The sequence below is a fragment of the Aquila chrysaetos genome, chromosome 8 (genome assembly GCF_900496995.4).
Source record: "Aquila chrysaetos chrysaetos chromosome 8, bAquChr1.4, whole genome shotgun sequence".
Classification (NCBI taxonomy): Eukaryota; Metazoa; Chordata; class Aves; order Accipitriformes; family Accipitridae; genus Aquila; species Aquila chrysaetos.
Window position 1 is genome coordinate 490,210 of NC_044011.1, and position 14,889 is coordinate 505,098.

General features: G+C 70.7%; 2 protein-coding genes across 3 annotated transcripts; both read left to right on the forward strand.

Moving 5' to 3' along the window:
* Positions 1-1,407: 1,407 nt before the first annotated feature.
* CCR10 (C-C motif chemokine receptor 10) lies at positions 1,408-4,497 on the forward strand. Its single transcript, XM_030022249.2, has 2 exons — positions 1,408-1,981; positions 3,038-4,497. Exons 1-2 carry the CDS (start codon positions 1,970-1,972, stop codon positions 4,118-4,120), a joined length of 1,095 nt encoding a protein of 364 aa, XP_029878109.1. The 5' UTR covers positions 1,408-1,969; the 3' UTR covers positions 4,121-4,497.
* A 2,466-nt stretch (positions 4,498-6,963) lies between these two features.
* On the forward strand, positions 6,964-14,611 carry PLEKHH3 (pleckstrin homology, MyTH4 and FERM domain containing H3). Of its 2 annotated transcripts, XM_030022234.2 has the most exons (13): positions 6,965-7,215; positions 9,581-9,636; positions 10,331-10,419; positions 10,639-10,833; positions 11,031-11,188; positions 11,335-11,458; positions 11,611-11,908; positions 12,017-12,224; positions 12,464-12,600; positions 12,726-12,846; positions 12,940-13,389; positions 13,462-13,653; positions 13,750-14,605. In XM_030022234.2, the coding sequence occupies exons 1-13, from the start codon at positions 7,063-7,065 to the stop codon at positions 13,930-13,932; spliced, it is 2,364 nt and encodes a 787-aa protein (XP_029878094.1). In that variant the 5' UTR covers positions 6,965-7,062; the 3' UTR covers positions 13,933-14,605. The 2 variants fall into 2 exon arrangements, with proteins under 2 accessions (XP_029878093.1, XP_029878094.1); XM_030022233.2 differs by having other exon boundaries at positions 6,964-7,215; positions 12,940-13,653; positions 13,750-14,611.
* Positions 14,612-14,889: the final 278 nt, after the last annotated feature.

Genomic DNA, 14,889 nt, shown 5'->3' on the forward strand with positions numbered 1-14,889 from the left:
GGATTTAGCCTGTGCCGAAGATGGGATTTAGCCTGTGTCTGTTCCTAAACATCCCCAGACATCCACGGAGGGGACGGGGGGGCTCGCAGCCGCGTGGCCTACATACGCTGCCTGCCTCCCAGACCCTACAATGCCCTGTGTGTGTTTCCCCCAGCTCTGCAGGGAGTCCCCGTCTCCCAGGAGCCCTGTGCAGCACCCCAAGCCCAGGCCCAAGGGATGGGGATGCACCGGGGGCCACCGGGTCCAAGCAGGGTCCTGGTGCCGGGCAGCAGCCTGGCCTGGCTGTGCTCAGCACGGGCAGCTCCACACCGCTGGCATGAGGGCACTGCACCAGGCCTGGCAGCATTGTGCCGGGCACCTGGCTGCCGCCGGGCAGGGCAGTGCGGCTGTCACCTGCGGGCAGTCGGTGCCGGGGCCGCTTCCTGCGCAGGCAGAGCTGAGGCCGGGGCCGGCGGGCGAAAGAGGGAACAGAAAGCCCCAGGTGTGGCAGGGCTGCAGGGCAGCCGACAGCACACCAGGAGTTCTGCTACTAGGAGCTGGAGCTGTATGCCAGGGCCATGGGTGCCAGCCTTCCTGTCCCCCAGACCCTCACAGCACGTGCAGGTCCATCCCCAGGAGAGGCACAGCCCCACCTGGCCTTATCCTGACACTCCAGAGGTGCTGCCTGCTCCAGCCACAGCCCCATGTCCCGTCCCTGTGCTGGGTCAGGTCTGTGACAGCCCCAGCAGGGGCATGCAGGGTCCCTGCTGTGCACCCATAGCTGGCCGTAGGGCCAGCATTTGCCCCAGGACCCTCCACCCTCCCCTTCCCCCAGGATGCAGGATGACCCCCCCGAGCCAGCACAGAGTGGAGGTCTGCAGCCAGCGTCCTTGTGCTGCAGGAAGAGCAGGGGAGGGGGAGAGACCCTCCAGCAAAGAGCCCTGGGGACACCCCAGGGCCCAAGGGCCAGGCTGCCTCTGCCCAGCTGCTCTCCAGCCAGGCTGCAGCAGTTCCATGGTCCCGCCACGCCACCGGTGCTGGCAGTGAGCTCCCAGGGCTGGCAGGGATCCTGCCTGCTCCCCACGCCTGGCTGGAGGCAGCAGGAGGGCTGAGGGCAGAGCTGGGATAAGCCACAGCAAAGACAGCTGTAGCAGGGAGAAAGGGGGATTGAGGGATTACCGCAGCAAACAGCCTAAAACCAATTAAAGCCGGGGATCAATTTGCTCCCCCCTGGGGAGAGGAAAGTGGGGCCTCTGCCCCACAGAAACTAATCTGCCTCTTAATGAGGAGTTGGGAATTTTCTTGTCAACAACCAGCAACATGCCTGCCCAGCGCCGCAGGGGGTGCAGGGGCACGGAGGCATGGGGGTGTGGGGGTGCAGAGGCACAGGGGTGCAGTGCAGGGCTGGGACCCCTGAGCGAGGGGGGCACCCTGCACCAGCAACCGCCCCAGTTCCTGGAACCACCACACTTCCCATCAGGACTGTTCCTGGACCGGACGCGGCTCTGCTGGGCCTGCCGGACCAGTGTCCTGCCCATGCCCCTGCTCAGCGACGGCCCACACTCTGCTCCTTGGCCCTCTTGCCTCCAGCCTCCCCTCTTCCTCTGCAGAAGCAGTCCCTGCGGGGCAGGAGCCGCAAACAGCCCCAGGGCGGGCTGGGGTCTCCTGCATGTGCTGGGTGCCCTCAGCCAGACCCCGCTTCCCCCAGCTGGGCGCTCCCGGGCTTGTCCCCCAGCCCTGCATGACAGGGGCTGAGCAGAACTGCTATTTCTGTCCCTGGTGCGCAGATGCTAGCCACAAAGTAAAACATGCAGGACGGGCTTCGGAGTGGGGTCGCATCTGCCTCCTCGCCTTCTTCCCCTGGGGCTGGGCTTGTGCTCTGCACCGCTCTCAGTATCAGGAGAGGCACGTGGTCAAACCACAGGTTGCAAAGTGCTGAGACACCGGCAGCTCCAGACCCACTGGCCGGGGGGAAAGGTCCCACCACGCAATGCAGGAGCAGGTGAGGGGCCGCTGGGTGAGGGGTTCGCTGGGGGTCAGGCAGGGACCCCCCCTCGCTGGATTTTCTTGTTGCTTTTAAATGGTTCTCTTGTGAGTTGTGTGGGTTTGGGCTGAAAGACAAAGCCCCAGGGAATGCAGGGCAGCACCTGGTGCTCCAGGTCCCTGGGGCCCGGAGCAGGGAAGGGGCTGGGGGAGCTGATGGGAAGTCAGCTTGCTCTGGCACTGGGTTCAGATCCCACCTGCAGCGCCGAAGTGGGTGGGGGGATTGGACCCAGCCGCCTGGGCTCGCTGACGGGAGCCAGAGGGGAACTGCTGTCGTGAGGCTGCTCTGAGTGAGAGCCATGCTGGATCCTGACCTCCGTGGCAATGGGGTCCTGGCTGTTCACTGCCAGGCTGCAGAGCTGTCCCTCCGCTCCAGAACAGGGCTGAGAGACCGGGAGCTGGGAGCACTGTGCACAGCTGCCTGCGACCTGTGCAAGGCAATGGGATGCCCTGGGACCTCCCTGAATGGGAACAGGACCATGCAGTGTGGGGCTGTGCCGGCACTGGGTCCCCCAGGGTGGTGCATGGTGGGGGGGGGGGGTGCTTTGGACACGTCCCCAAGGGTGTGTGTGGGGACCTGCCCAAAGCAGCCACCTGGGGATGCCGGCATTGAGCCCTGAGGCCTGGCTGCACAGGGCGACCGGGGCCATGGGCTGGGCGCTGAGCCCCAGGGGACGTCAGGAGCAGGTCCCCCACAGTGGGTGCACAGTTAGTTTGTGGGACGTGGTGCTGTGCTGGGGCCGCAATGGCTGGGGTCACGTCTCCCCACCAGTTCTATGTTGCAGGCGGCTGCTCGGGAAGTGTGTGGTCGCTCTCACAATGACTGAGCACGGCAAACCTCCCACTGCCTCGGAGTGGGTGTGAGACAGAAACCACCCCGAGTGTGGGGTCCGGGGCCGTGGCACGCCCGGGGCTCCCCGCAGCAGGGCTGGGTGGAGGATGGCTGCCCTGGGTGCGGTGCACTGTATGCTGCGGCCAGGCCGATGCCTCCCTCACTCAGCCTCCCTCTGTGCAGGTGACCCCCAGCCCCATCTCAATGGAGCTGACCGCCACCACTGACTTCTACCCCTGGGAGGATGGGTACTCATGGGAGGACGGCATGCTGCCCGAGCTCTGTGAGAAGCAGGCAGTGCAGGGCTTCGCCCGCACCTACCAGCCTGCCGTCTACCTGCTGCTCTCGCTGCTGGGCACGGTGGGGAATGGGCTGGTGCTGCTCACGCACACCCGCTACCGCCAGGCACACAGCATCACCGACGTCTGCCTCCTGCACCTTGCCCTGTCTGACCTCCTGCTGCTCCTGACGCTGCCCTTTGCCGTCACCGACACGCTGCAGGGCTGGTCCACGGGCACGGCCACCTGCAAGGCGCTGCAGGGCCTCTACGCCCTCAACTTCTACAGTGGCTTCCTCTTCCTCACCTGCATCAGCGTGGACCGCTACGTGGCCATCGTGCGGGTGCCGGCCGCCTGCCGCCTGCGCCCACGGGCTCGCCGCCACGGTTGGCTGACGGTGGGGCTGGCCTGGCTGCTGGCCATGCTGCTGGCGCTGCCCCAGTTCATCTACAGCCAAGCGGAGCAGCACCAGGACCTCCGGATCTGTCACGTCGTCTTCCCCCGCGCGGTCTCGCGGGCGGCCCGGGGGGCCACCAACCTGGTGCAGGTCGTGCTGGGCTTCGTGGTGCCCTTCCTGGTGATGGCGAGCTGCTATGCGGCCGTAGCCCGAACGCTTCTGGCGGCCCGCGGTGCCCAGCCCCACCGGGCGCTGCGGGTGCTGCTGGCCCTCGTGCTGGTGTTCGTGGCGCTGCAGCTGCCCCACAGCCTGATGGTGCTGCTGGACGCGGCCGAGCTGCTGGCCAGCTGGGAGGTGAGCTGTGCCCAGAGCCGCCGCAAGGACCTGGCACTGCTGGTCACCGGCGGGCTGGCGTACCTGCGCTGCTGCCTCAACCCCCTGCTCTACGCCTTCCTGGGCCAGCGCTTCCGCCGGGAGCTGTGGCTCCTGGCCAGTGATGCCGGGTGCGTGGGGCCCCTCGAGCCACGCTGCCCCAGCTGCCCCAGTCCCCGCCAGCGGACATCGCTCTCCACCTGCCAGGACGTGGTGTAGGGACACAGCGCCCGCGGCCGGGGCAGGGACCGGTCCCCCGGGCTCGGCCCCCCGGGGAGAGCCTGCTCCGTGCACGGACCGGACCCGGGCCCCGGCAGAGCGGCCTGGCAGGGGCAGCACCGGACAACCCGCACGGTGCCTGCACACGCGTGGGCAGAGTGAGCCCCGCAGCACCCGCACGCCCTGCGAGCACCTCTGCTGCCCCGCGAACGGCCGGGCCGGCGGGACCGTGCAATGTCACGCGTGATCTAGGGGGGGCGTGCAATGTCACGCGTGCTGCGGGGGGCCATGCAATGTCACCCGTGATCTGGGGGGGGCGGGGCGGTGCCGGTGAGCTCGGCACGGTGGGTGCACGCAGCAGGGCCCGGGGAGCTGGTTCCCACCCTCACAATAAACCGCAGTTGAGCCCCGCTGGGCGAGCGCCGTCTCCGTGAGGGCCGGGGCTGCCGGGGGGGGGGTTTGCTGGGCCGGGGCCGGGGAGCAGGGAGCAGGGGGGCGGCTCCGCGACTGCCCCTGCCCACCGGCGCTGGCCGGGGGATGCCTGCAGGCGGCAGCAGAACCCCGCGCGTCCTGCCGTCCGCTGCCCGTCCCCTGCCTGTGCCCTGCCTGTCCCTGCCGTCCCCTGCCTGGGCTCCCCCGGACACGGGGCGGGCGCCCAGCCGGGGCTCCGGCAGCCGGGGAGCGGGCGGGGGACAGGCTGGGGACGGAGGGACCGGGCCGAGGAGCGGGGGCTCCGCGGGGGCGTGTGGGGGGCGACGGCCCGGGGACCGGCACCGGCACCACGGCGGCTCCGGGGCGGGGTGGGGGCATGTCCGGGCCCGGGCCCGGCAGCCCCAGCCCCGCGGTGCCCCCGGCCTGGCCTGGGCAGTCGGAGGGGGCGGCTAGGGGCAGGAGCGGGGGTCACCCCCCCCCCGAGCACAGCACAGCCCCTGGCCGAGGCGGCAGCAAGAGACCAGGCAAACCGTCCCCGCTGGCAGGGTGCCAGAGGGGCTGGGAGTCCCCGGGGTTGGTGACAGCAGAGGCCCCCCCTGGAAAAATCTGCCCTGGGTCTGGCTGGAAACCCCCTCCCAGGGCGGGGGGGTCGGAAGGGCCAGAGGGACTTTCCTCCCTGCTCCTCACCTCCCCCACGAGCTCCTCTGCCCTGGCAAATCCCAGCCCAGTGGCTCCCACCTCCCACGGGGCCAGGGCACTGCTGCTGGGACTGTCACGGCCCAGACAGCCTCGCCCCCACAGGGCTGGCACCATGCCGAGTGGCACAGGGCCAGGGGCTGGCAACGCCTGGGGCTGTGCGGCAGCCCCCCCCCCCACCGGGCCTGGCTGAAGAAGCGCTCCGGGGTCCCAGGAGCGGAATGGGGCATGGCTGTGGTGCAGCTGCTTATGGGGTCTCCACAGCAGAGCTGGATGTGCAGGGAAGCACCTCCCGGTTCTGCCAGGGCTGGAGGCCGCTTCCCACTCACCCCCAGGCTCCTGCTCGGGCTTAGCCCAGTGCTGAGTGGGAGAACCCATCCTGGACACTTCATCTGCTCCTGGGCCCAGAACGCAATTACCGCTGACTCAGGAGCTGCAGCTGCATCCCCACGCAGCAGCCGCAGAGCCAGGGTGATGGGCCCCCGGCCCCCGCAGCCCTCCGCTGACCCTGCCACTGGCAGGGAGCAAGGGCCGGATTTGGGCAGTACCTGGCCCAGCAGCACAGCTGCCCCTGCTCCCTGCCCAGCCCGCAGCCTCGGGTGGCCTCGCTCCCTTCCTCTGCTGGCCCCATGGCAGTGCCGGGGTTGGCCCCAGAACCGGCCCCACAGCCGCGCCTGGGGCTGCCCCACAGCTGTGCCACCATCTCCCCACATTGCCCGGCCCCACGCTGGTTCCTTCCCACCCCATGGCTGGCGGGCTCAGCCCCGGTGCCCATGCCTGCCCCAGCTGCCCTGCCGGCCCCACAGCAGGGCTCAGCCCCCGGCGCAGGCCCGGCGCTGGCTGCGTGGGAGGAGAGCTGGCAGCCGGCGCTTCCTGCGTGCGCATCCCAGCACCACGGGCTCCCAGAGACAGTGTTGACCCCAACAGCTGTAGCAAAGCCAGAGCTGCGGCTGATGTGCTTAACCCCTTCTGGGGCTCCAGGAGTGGGGCCGGGGCACGGGCACCGCCACGGCACCCACGGCTCGAGAGTGCCACGGACCCTCTGCCACCGGGCAGGGCACAGGGCTGAGCCGAGCCATGCCGCTTCACTGCGGCACCGGGTGTGACCCCACCACGAGCCCCCTCTGCCAGCCGCTTGCGTGGGAAGGTGCCACGAGGCCCGGCAGGACAGGCCTGCCTGCGCACGGTGCCCTCCTGCCCGCGGAGCCCCTGCCTGCACCAGCAGCCCGTGGTGCTGCCCGCCGGCACACGGCTCGGCACCGCGCCGGGCTGAGCCGCCTTCCCGGGCCGGGCGTTGGTGCTGCAGCGCGGAGGGGCTGGGGCAGCACGTGGCGCCGGTGCCGCGGGGCAGCTCGACGCCGTGGCCAGTGAAACCCCGGGGCTGCTGGAACTAGCGCGCTCCGCCTGGCACGGGGCCTGTGCCCGGTGCTGGTGCCGGTGGGCTGCACGCGGTGCCGGTGCCCACGCCGGGTGCGGGCGGTGGCCGGCGTGCCGTGCCGGCGGTGGCTCCGGTAGCACCGGCCCTGTCGCAGCCCGGCCGTGCGGCGCCCCCGGAGCTCCCCCCGTTCGGCGCGCGCGCCCCCGCCCGGCACATGACGCAAGCGGCGGCCCCGCCGCCCCGGGCGTGCTGGCTCCGCCCCGGGCCGCGCGCGGCGATTGGCGGGGGCCGGTGACGCGCCGGGTCCGGCCCGCCCGGGGCGGCGGCGGCTCGGCGGCGGGGGCCGGTCCCGGCGGCGGCGGCGGCGGCCGGTGCGCGGCGCGGGCGGGCCGGTCCCGTCCCGTCCCGTCCCGTCCCGTCCGGTGCCGGCGCGGCGATGCCGTTCCCGGGCGGGCTGTGGTGGCTGCTGTGCTGCCGGCAGGGCTTCACGCTGCTGCGGCGGGACTACGGCGAGGCGGACCGGGAGGCGGACGGCGAGGCCGAGGAGGAGGAGGAGGCGTCCTTCGAGCTCCGCGCCCAGGGAGACCAGGTGGGGCCCGGCACCGGCTCCGGGACGGGCACCGGAGCCGCGGCTGGGCACGGCGCGGCGGTACCGGCGGTGCGCGGCTCCTCCCGCCCGGCTCTGCCCCGCTCGGCGCGGCCGTCCGGCACCGGGCCCCGCGCTCGGCGGCGCTGCCCCGGCCCGGCCCGGTCCCCGTCGCCCCGGCGAGCCCCGCCGCCGCCCTGCCCGGGCACGTCCCCGCCGGTGCCGCCGCCCGGGCTGCACTTGGCGCGTCCCCGCCGCCGGCTGGGGGGTCTCCGCGGGGCGCGGAGGGGGCGTGGGGGGGGATGTCGCCCCGGGGCAGCCTCCGGGCGGGCGTTGGGGGTCCCGGAGCCCGCGGGGCAGAGCCGAGGGGTGCGGGGGCCGCTGCCAGCGGGATCCCGGGATGCCGCGGCGATGGGACCCGGGCGCCCATTGGGTGCTGGGGTGCAGCCGAAGCTGAGGCGCCGCAAGGCTGGCGGGGCAGCGGAGCCGCCAGCGGAGCCGAGTGCTGCCCTGCCTGCACTGCCCTGCCTTTGCCTGCTCCTCGGGGCAGGAGCCGTGGGGCTGGCGGTGCCAGATCCCGCACCGGGGCTGTACCTGCCCTGTGCCGCTGCCGAGGTCAGGTTGGCCGAGGTGCGAAGGGACCGGCCACGGCTCTGCACAGGCCTGCCGGAGCAGGCCGGGACTGTTCCCGGCAGCCAGCGCCTGGGGAGCACGTGCCGGGCGCGGGGAGCAGGCCTGGATCTCCCCGCTCCGGCTGCTTCCTCTGTTTAGGGAAGCTGAGCGGCGGAAACCGGCGCTTCCTCCGGCTGGGCTGCGTGGAGGACGGCTGATAGCGCGGGGTGGCGGGGGGAACCCCGGCTCCCAGGGGTTTCCTCCTGCCGGTCCCGGCTGCCTCCTGCACCTGGAGCCATGGGGCCATGTCCCTGCCTGGAGGGGACATGGGGGGTGGTGACAGCCCCATCCCACTTGCTGTGGCACCTCTCCCCCTGCCCGCCGCAAGGTCTGCAGCATGGCCCTGCTGCCGCTGGGCTGCCCTGGCTGTGCAGGGCTGGGGGCGTCCCTGAGCCCCCCACACTGGCTGTCCCCTGGCAGCGGGTCCCCTTCCCCTTCCAGCAGAGCCCGCCCCACGGGACGGTGGGCAGCGGGGACAGTGGCAGAGCTGGAGCTGGGCCCTCTGGGCACCAGTGGCAATGCCAAGGGCACGGCAATGGCAGGAGCCGTCTTTGGGCTTCCTGTGTCCCATGGGCCGCGGTAGCTCCGGAGGTCCAGCCTGGCGTGGGCGGCTGTGACGCCAGCTCCCCAGGGAGCCTTTCTCTGTGGCCGGGGGGTCCTTGGAAACCCGCACTGCTGGCCACCCCTTCCTGGGAGCGTGGGAGCAGCTACGCCGGCCCTGCTGCCGTGGCTCCTCTCCTGTTTATTTATATCCCCAAGAAGGAGCTGGCCGCCACCGCCGCCTCCTCCTCCCGCGGGTGAGGAGCTGGGCACCGTCTCCGTGCCCACAGCTGTGCAGGAGTGCGCGGGGCCCTCCCCGGCCTCGGCAGCAGGACGGTCGCTGGAGGAGCTGGCCCCGTGCACAGGCGCCGGCGCTGCGCGACAGGTGCCCTTAATGCCACGGGTCAGCGGTGCCCAGCCCTGCCCCGCGGCGCAGCCGTACCTGCAGCAGCTCCCCCCTCCCTGCCACTATTTTTAGCAGCTGTCTCTTTTTCTTGGCGTTTCGTGGCGTGCTCTGGCCTGTCGCACCTCCAGCTGCCCTGTTGGGCTGCAGCTGGCAGGAGCGCCCATGCATCTCCCGGGGCACCATCCGCCGGCGCTGCCACATCCCCGCACCCCGCTCTGCCGGGGCATCCTGCCCAACCCGGTGCCTGCCCGTGCCTGGGCTCTGCCTCGTGTCCCAGCACGTGTGCCAGGGTCATCACGTGAGTGGCACCGTCCACGTCAAGTTGTGCTGCGCGAGGAGGAGGAACCGGTCCCCATCCCGCTGCAGGGCCAGGGACTTCCCTGTGCCGTGTCCCACCGCCGCGGGCAGGAAGTCAGCGGCCCCATTACAATGGGACTTTGTGCCGTAAGCGTATTACTCAGCACTGACCTTGTGCAATTCTGCACGGTATTCAGCCTGCCAGGTCAGCTGAGGACACGCAGCCAGCATGCCCGGCGGCTGCCCCCGCGCCCCTGGGGTGCCCCAGCTGCAGCCCTGGCTCCTGCCGTGGCTGTGGGGGCACTGGGGCTCCCTGCCCTGTGGCAGCAGGATGCAAGCCTGTCCTGGGCCTGGCACTGGCACTGGGCTGGTGAGGAGGCGAGCAGTCACTGGGGGGATGTTCGGGGGTGCCAGGCAGTGACTGTGGGTCTGAGACATCTCCTTCCTCCCCAGGGGTCCCTGGAGGTGAGCCTGAGCCAGCCCACCCGCAGCAGCAGTGGCTCGGAGCGGTGAGTGAAACCCTGCCTCTGGCGCGCTGGACATCCCGTCGCGTCCCTCGCATGGTGCTGTGGGAGCTGGGGTCCTGGCACGCGGTGGGAAGATGCACTGGTGCCGTTGTGCACCGTATCATCCTGCCCATGGGGCCGGCACCACGCTGTGCCCGTCTATCGGCTAGAGCAGAGGATGGCACAGCCGGGACTGCTGCACTCCGTCCCCATCCCTGGTGCATCCTTGGGCACGTCTCCATCCCTCTGCCATGCCAGATGGCTTGGCTGCCACATGCTTAGCCAACGGGGGCCGTGCATGGCTCCTCCCGGGCCAGGAGGCTCTGTTGGGCCAGGAGGCTCTGCCGGGCCATGTCCCCAGCGGAGGCCATGCCTTGGGGCAGTGTGTGCCCGGGGCGATGGGGTGCCGGGGCACAGGGGCCTGCTTGCTCCCCGTCCTCCCAGTGCCGACGCTGCTGCCAACATTCCTTCCTGGTTGTTCATTTTCCGAATTCCTTGGCAGGGCCGTGACTGCAAACAGCTTATTTTTAGCCAGGGTCATCTGCACCCGATGGCTCTGCTGCATTCCCACCATGGGGTTGTGGGGTGCCTGGAGCCCCTCAGGACCCGGCTCACCCCAGCCCCCGGGCCAGGTCCCCACTCGGGGGCCATGGGAGGCACCCTCAGGCACCCAAGCTCAGCCCCGTGTCGTCCCCAGGTCCCTGCTCGTTGCAGAGGAGATGCGCAGCCTCATCGTGGAGAAGGGCCCAGGGCCAGTGGAGGATGACCATGATGCTCTTGTGAAAGGTGGGCACAACCGGGCTGGGGCACTGGGGCCTCTGTCTCCGGAGCAGCTGGGGCACAGCCAGGGCTGGCAGGATTGTGCCCCGACTGTGGCTGGATCCTGCCCCAGAGGGGCAGGGGGCACCAGCTGGGCTGGCAGGGAGCGGGCACACCCTGCCCTGCACCGGAGAGCCAGTGGGGCAGATGGTGCCAGTGGCAGGGGCTGAGGCTTCCCCTTCCCAGGCTGGCTGCAGCGGGAGGTGCGGGGCGGCGTGAAGACCCCCTGGATCCGGCCTCGGAAGTACTGGTTCGTGCTGACTCCCGACTCCCTGGACTACTACAGCAGCAATGAGAAGGGGGCCCGGCGGCTGGGCTCCCTCGTGCTCACCAGCCTCTGCTCTGTGCTGTGGCCGGACAAGCAGACCTACAAGGAGACGGGTAAGGTGCTGGCACCCCTTGGTTGGGCTGCACCTTTGCAGCCCCTCGTGCCCTGCGTCGCCCTCCCAGCCCCAGGAGGCCTCCATCGCCCGGAGGAGGGGTGTGCTGAGCCCCGGGGTGCCGAGTAGCCCGGCTGGAGCGGGGGTCCTTGGGCAAGGGTGCCGGTGGGCAGCGGGTGAGCTGTCTGTCCCTTGCAGGCTACTGGAGCGTGACAGTGTTTGGCAGGAAGCATTGCTACCGCCTGTACACGGAGCACCTGAACGAGGCTGTGCACTGGGTATGCGCGGTGCAGAAGGTCATCGACAGCAAAGCACCTGTCCAGACGCCCACCCAGCTGCTCATGCGTGACGTTGAGGTGAGCCCATGGCACAGGGCTGCTCGCGCCTGCAGCGGTTGGCAGAGCCGGGACCGGGACGGATGGTCGGGGCCTCGCCTGCCCTGGTGCAGGTGCCTGTGCTGGGCAGCCCCTCGGCAGCTGTTGCCATCCCTTCGCCCTCCCAGGAGAACTGCAGCAGCCCCGAGGTCCTGGAGCAGATCTACCGCTGCAACCCGATCCTGCGCTACACCAGCAGCCCCCTCTACGCTCCCCTGCTGCCATTCCCCTACGGCAGCCTGGACCAAAGTGGTGAGGGATGGGCGGGGGGACGCAAAGCCTGGTCCCACAATCCCGGCTGGCAGGAGCAATGGCTGGGCTGGGGGCTGCGCAGCGCGGGCAGGTGCTGGGCTGGGCCCCCTGGGAAAGCCCACGGGACTGTTAACCCCCATCCTGTCCTGCAGCCCCTGGCCCCCGCAGCTACACCACGCTGCGCGACGAGGCTGTGAAGCTCTTCAACTCGCTGCAGCAGCTGGAGTCGGAGCGGGACCCAGTGCCGCTGATGCAGGGCGTCCTGCAGACCTGCCTGGACCTGCCACCGCTGGTGGACGAGATCTACTGCCAGCTGGTGAAGCAGACCACGGAGCCGCCGGCGCCGGGCGGGCAGGGCGACCTGCACTACTGGCAGCTGCTCACCTGCATGAGCTGCACCTTCCTGCCCTCCCCGCCCATCCTGGGCTTCCTGCACTTCCACCTGGACAGGCGAGTGCCAGCAGAATTGCCGGGCACCAGCTGCGGGCAGGGAGCTCACTGGGTGCCGGGACCCCCATCGGGTCAGTGCCGCTGTGACCGTCCTGGCATCTCTTGCAGGACAGAGAGCCGGTTCCCTGCCTCGGAGATGGCCAAGTACGCCTGCTTTATCCGGGAGGCACTGGGGAAGACAAAGGGGCGGGAGTGCGTGCCCTCCCTGGAGGAGATCCTGGTGCTGATGCGGCGGCAGGAGATGATCTGCACCGTGCACTGCCCGGGGGCGCCTGCCTGCAGCGTGGCCATCAGCTCCCACACCACGGCCGAGGAGGTGAGGGGCCACATCTGTGCCGGGCAGGGGGCTCGGGACATTTCGGCACGTGGGGCTGGGTGGGCAGCGTGCCGTGGGAGGCGAGGGGCTCCTGTGGGTCTCTCCCAGCTGAGCCGCAGCGGAGAGGGGCCAGGGGCCACTTGCCTTTGCCCGCCATGACCTGTCTGTGTCCCTTTGCAGCCCTGAGCGCCGCGGCCAGGGACGCGCAGTCATCGTCGGTTGCCTTTGTCTCGCCCCAGGTGGCCCGGGAGCTGGTGTCACGCCTGGGGCTGTCCCAGAGCCCCAACCTCTTTGCCCTCTACGAGCAGTCCCGGCGGCGGGAGCAGCCCGTGGGCAGTGCCACGCTGCTGGCTGACGTCCTCACCAAGTTTGAAAAGTAAATGTCCCGCTCTGCTGCCTATGGGGGAGAGGGGCCGGGGGGTCACAGGCGGGAGGGGACGGTGTGGGGGTGCCTCCCCCCACCTGCCCCCACGCTGAGGGGGCCGGTCGCTTCTGCCGCAGCCTGGCCGGGGAGGAGCGGGAGCAGGACCCGCCGTGCCGGCTCTGCTTCAAGCACTACGGCTTCCTGGACACGGACAACGTCCCGCGCGACAGCCTGGAGTTCGCCCTCCTCTTCGAGCAGGTGAGAGCCATGCCGGGCTGGCTGTGCTGTGCCACGCCGGGGTGGCCGTGCTGCGGTGGCCGCGCCGCGCCGGCTCACCCCACCCTCCCGCAGGCGCACGAGATGGTGCTGCGGGGCTACGTGCCCACGTCGGAGGAGACGCTGCAGACGCTGGCGGCACTGCGCCTGCAGAGCCTCAACAGCGACTTCTCCACCCACGCGCCCTTCCCGCGCCTGGAGGAGCTCTTCCCGCCCCACGTGCTGCACGCCCGCCTGCCAGCCCCCCGCCGCCGGCCCCCCACCAAGTGCCGGGGGGCCCGGCTGCGCGCAGGGCTGCTGGCCGGCGGGCTCTGGGGCCAGGCGCTGGCCAAGCAGCGGGCGGAGCGGGACCAGCGCCTGCGGGGCCGCCTGCGAGAGGAGGGGGCCAGCACCATGGCCGCCATCGTGGAGAAGTGGAAGCTGCTGCAGGGCATGGGCCGGCCCGAGGCCATGGCTGCCTACGTGGCGCTGGTGCGGGAGTGGCCTGGCTTCGGCTCCACGCTCTTCGATGTCGACCTGCGCGCGGTGAGGCCCCGGGGGCGCGGGGGCGGTGGGCGGCCCTGGCGGCGGGCAGCACTGACGCCCCTCTCCCCGCAGAGCCCAGTGGGAGCTGGGCCCCAGCGGCTGTGGCTGGGCATCGGGGCCAAGGCTGTCTCGCTCTACAAGCCAGGGGAGCCTGAGCCCTTGGACAGCTTCTGCTATGGCCGCATCTCCTCCTTCGGCGCCTCCGACAGCAGCACCTTCCGCCTCTCCGTGGAGGACAGGGATCTGCTCTTTGAGACCTCCCAGGTAAGGGGCAGCCGTCCCTCCGTTCCTTCTTCCCTCCAGGGGCTCCAGCGTGCCGGGCACCCTGGGCTGAGCCAGTGTGTCCCCTCTGCCCCGCAGGTGGACGAGATCGCCCAGCTCCTCAACACGTACCTCGCCTCCGCGGGTGCCCGGCAGCCGCCCCAGCCCCAGGAGTCGGCCACCAGCCCCCCTGCCTCGGACCCCGCTGCGCTGCCCCAGGGGCTCTGCCCCACAGCCGGGCCCTGGCAGCACCGGCCGTCGGTGGGCTCCTTCCACAGCTAGCCTGGCGGCCAGTGGCAGCCACGCAGGGTGCTCCTGACGGACGGCATGGTGGGGGGCAGCCGGCCTGGCAGTGAGCGGCAGGTCAGTGCTGGTCCCCAGCCACTCCCTGGAGCAGGGGGACAGGAGCTCGTGCTCTCCACGCCGCTGTTGCCTTTCTGGTTATTTCCTTAATTTATTTCGAGACACCCGCACCCCCCACGTCTCCCAGCACTTTCCCTGGAGGGCAGCAGGGCCGCCATGCTGCGGACCCCCCCCCCCGTGCTGCCCCCAGGCCTGTCCCCGTCCCTTGTATCCCGGTGCCTTCGCCTCCAGCACTTGTGCTGCCTGGCAGCTCTGCCGGTACCCTGGCTCCTGCCGCCCTGGGGGCTTTGCCTGGGGCAGGGGGTGCTGGGCAGCGGTGCTGTGCCACCGTCTGTCCATCTGCTGAACCCACCCCTCCTGGAAAGCTGCGGGCGGCTTTTGGCCTAGCTGCCTTGGGGACCAGCAGGCTCCGAGCGGCCGAGTCCTGCTGCTTCGTGGTGGCCCCGTGGCAGAGCTTGTGGTGCAGGGGTGGCCGGTGGTGTGGCGGCTGGTACGGCTGGGGCTTGGCCCCTCAATGTTGCCTCTGTAAAGTTTGTCAGTTCTGTGTTGGGGGGGGGGGGGGGGGGGTGTTTGTTTGTTTTTCTAAATAAATGCACAAAGGAATGGCTGGGCCTCCTGTCCTGGAGCTCGGGCCCGTGGTGGGAGGCAGGGACAGTCGGATCCCTGGGGCAGCGAGTGCAGCGGGGCCTGGGACAGGCAGCGGCGGCGGGGAGGAGCAGTACAGCATGTCCTTGGGGGCAGGGACCGCCGTCCCTCCGGCCAGCGCCGGCAGCCGGCCTGCTTGCTGCGCCCTTTGGCATTTCATCAACAGCGCAGGCAGCGCTCCGGCTCCGCTTCCAGCTCCCCGGCACCCCCTGGCACTGGCCGCCCCGGGGG

Excerpts from the sequence above, each read along its gene's own strand:
- PLEKHH3 (XM_030022233.2), top strand. The coding sequence starts at position 7,063 with ATGCCGTTCCCGGGCGGGCTGTGGTGGCTGCTGTGCTGCCGGCAGGGC. Across the intron at positions 9,637-10,330 it reads AGCAGCAGTGGCTCGGAGCG|GTCCCTGCTCGTTGCAGAGG; the intron begins GTGAGTGAAACC and ends TGTCGTCCCCAG. Across the intron at positions 13,654-13,749 it reads TGCTCTTTGAGACCTCCCAG|GTGGACGAGATCGCCCAGCT; the intron begins GTAAGGGGCAGC and ends TCTGCCCCGCAG.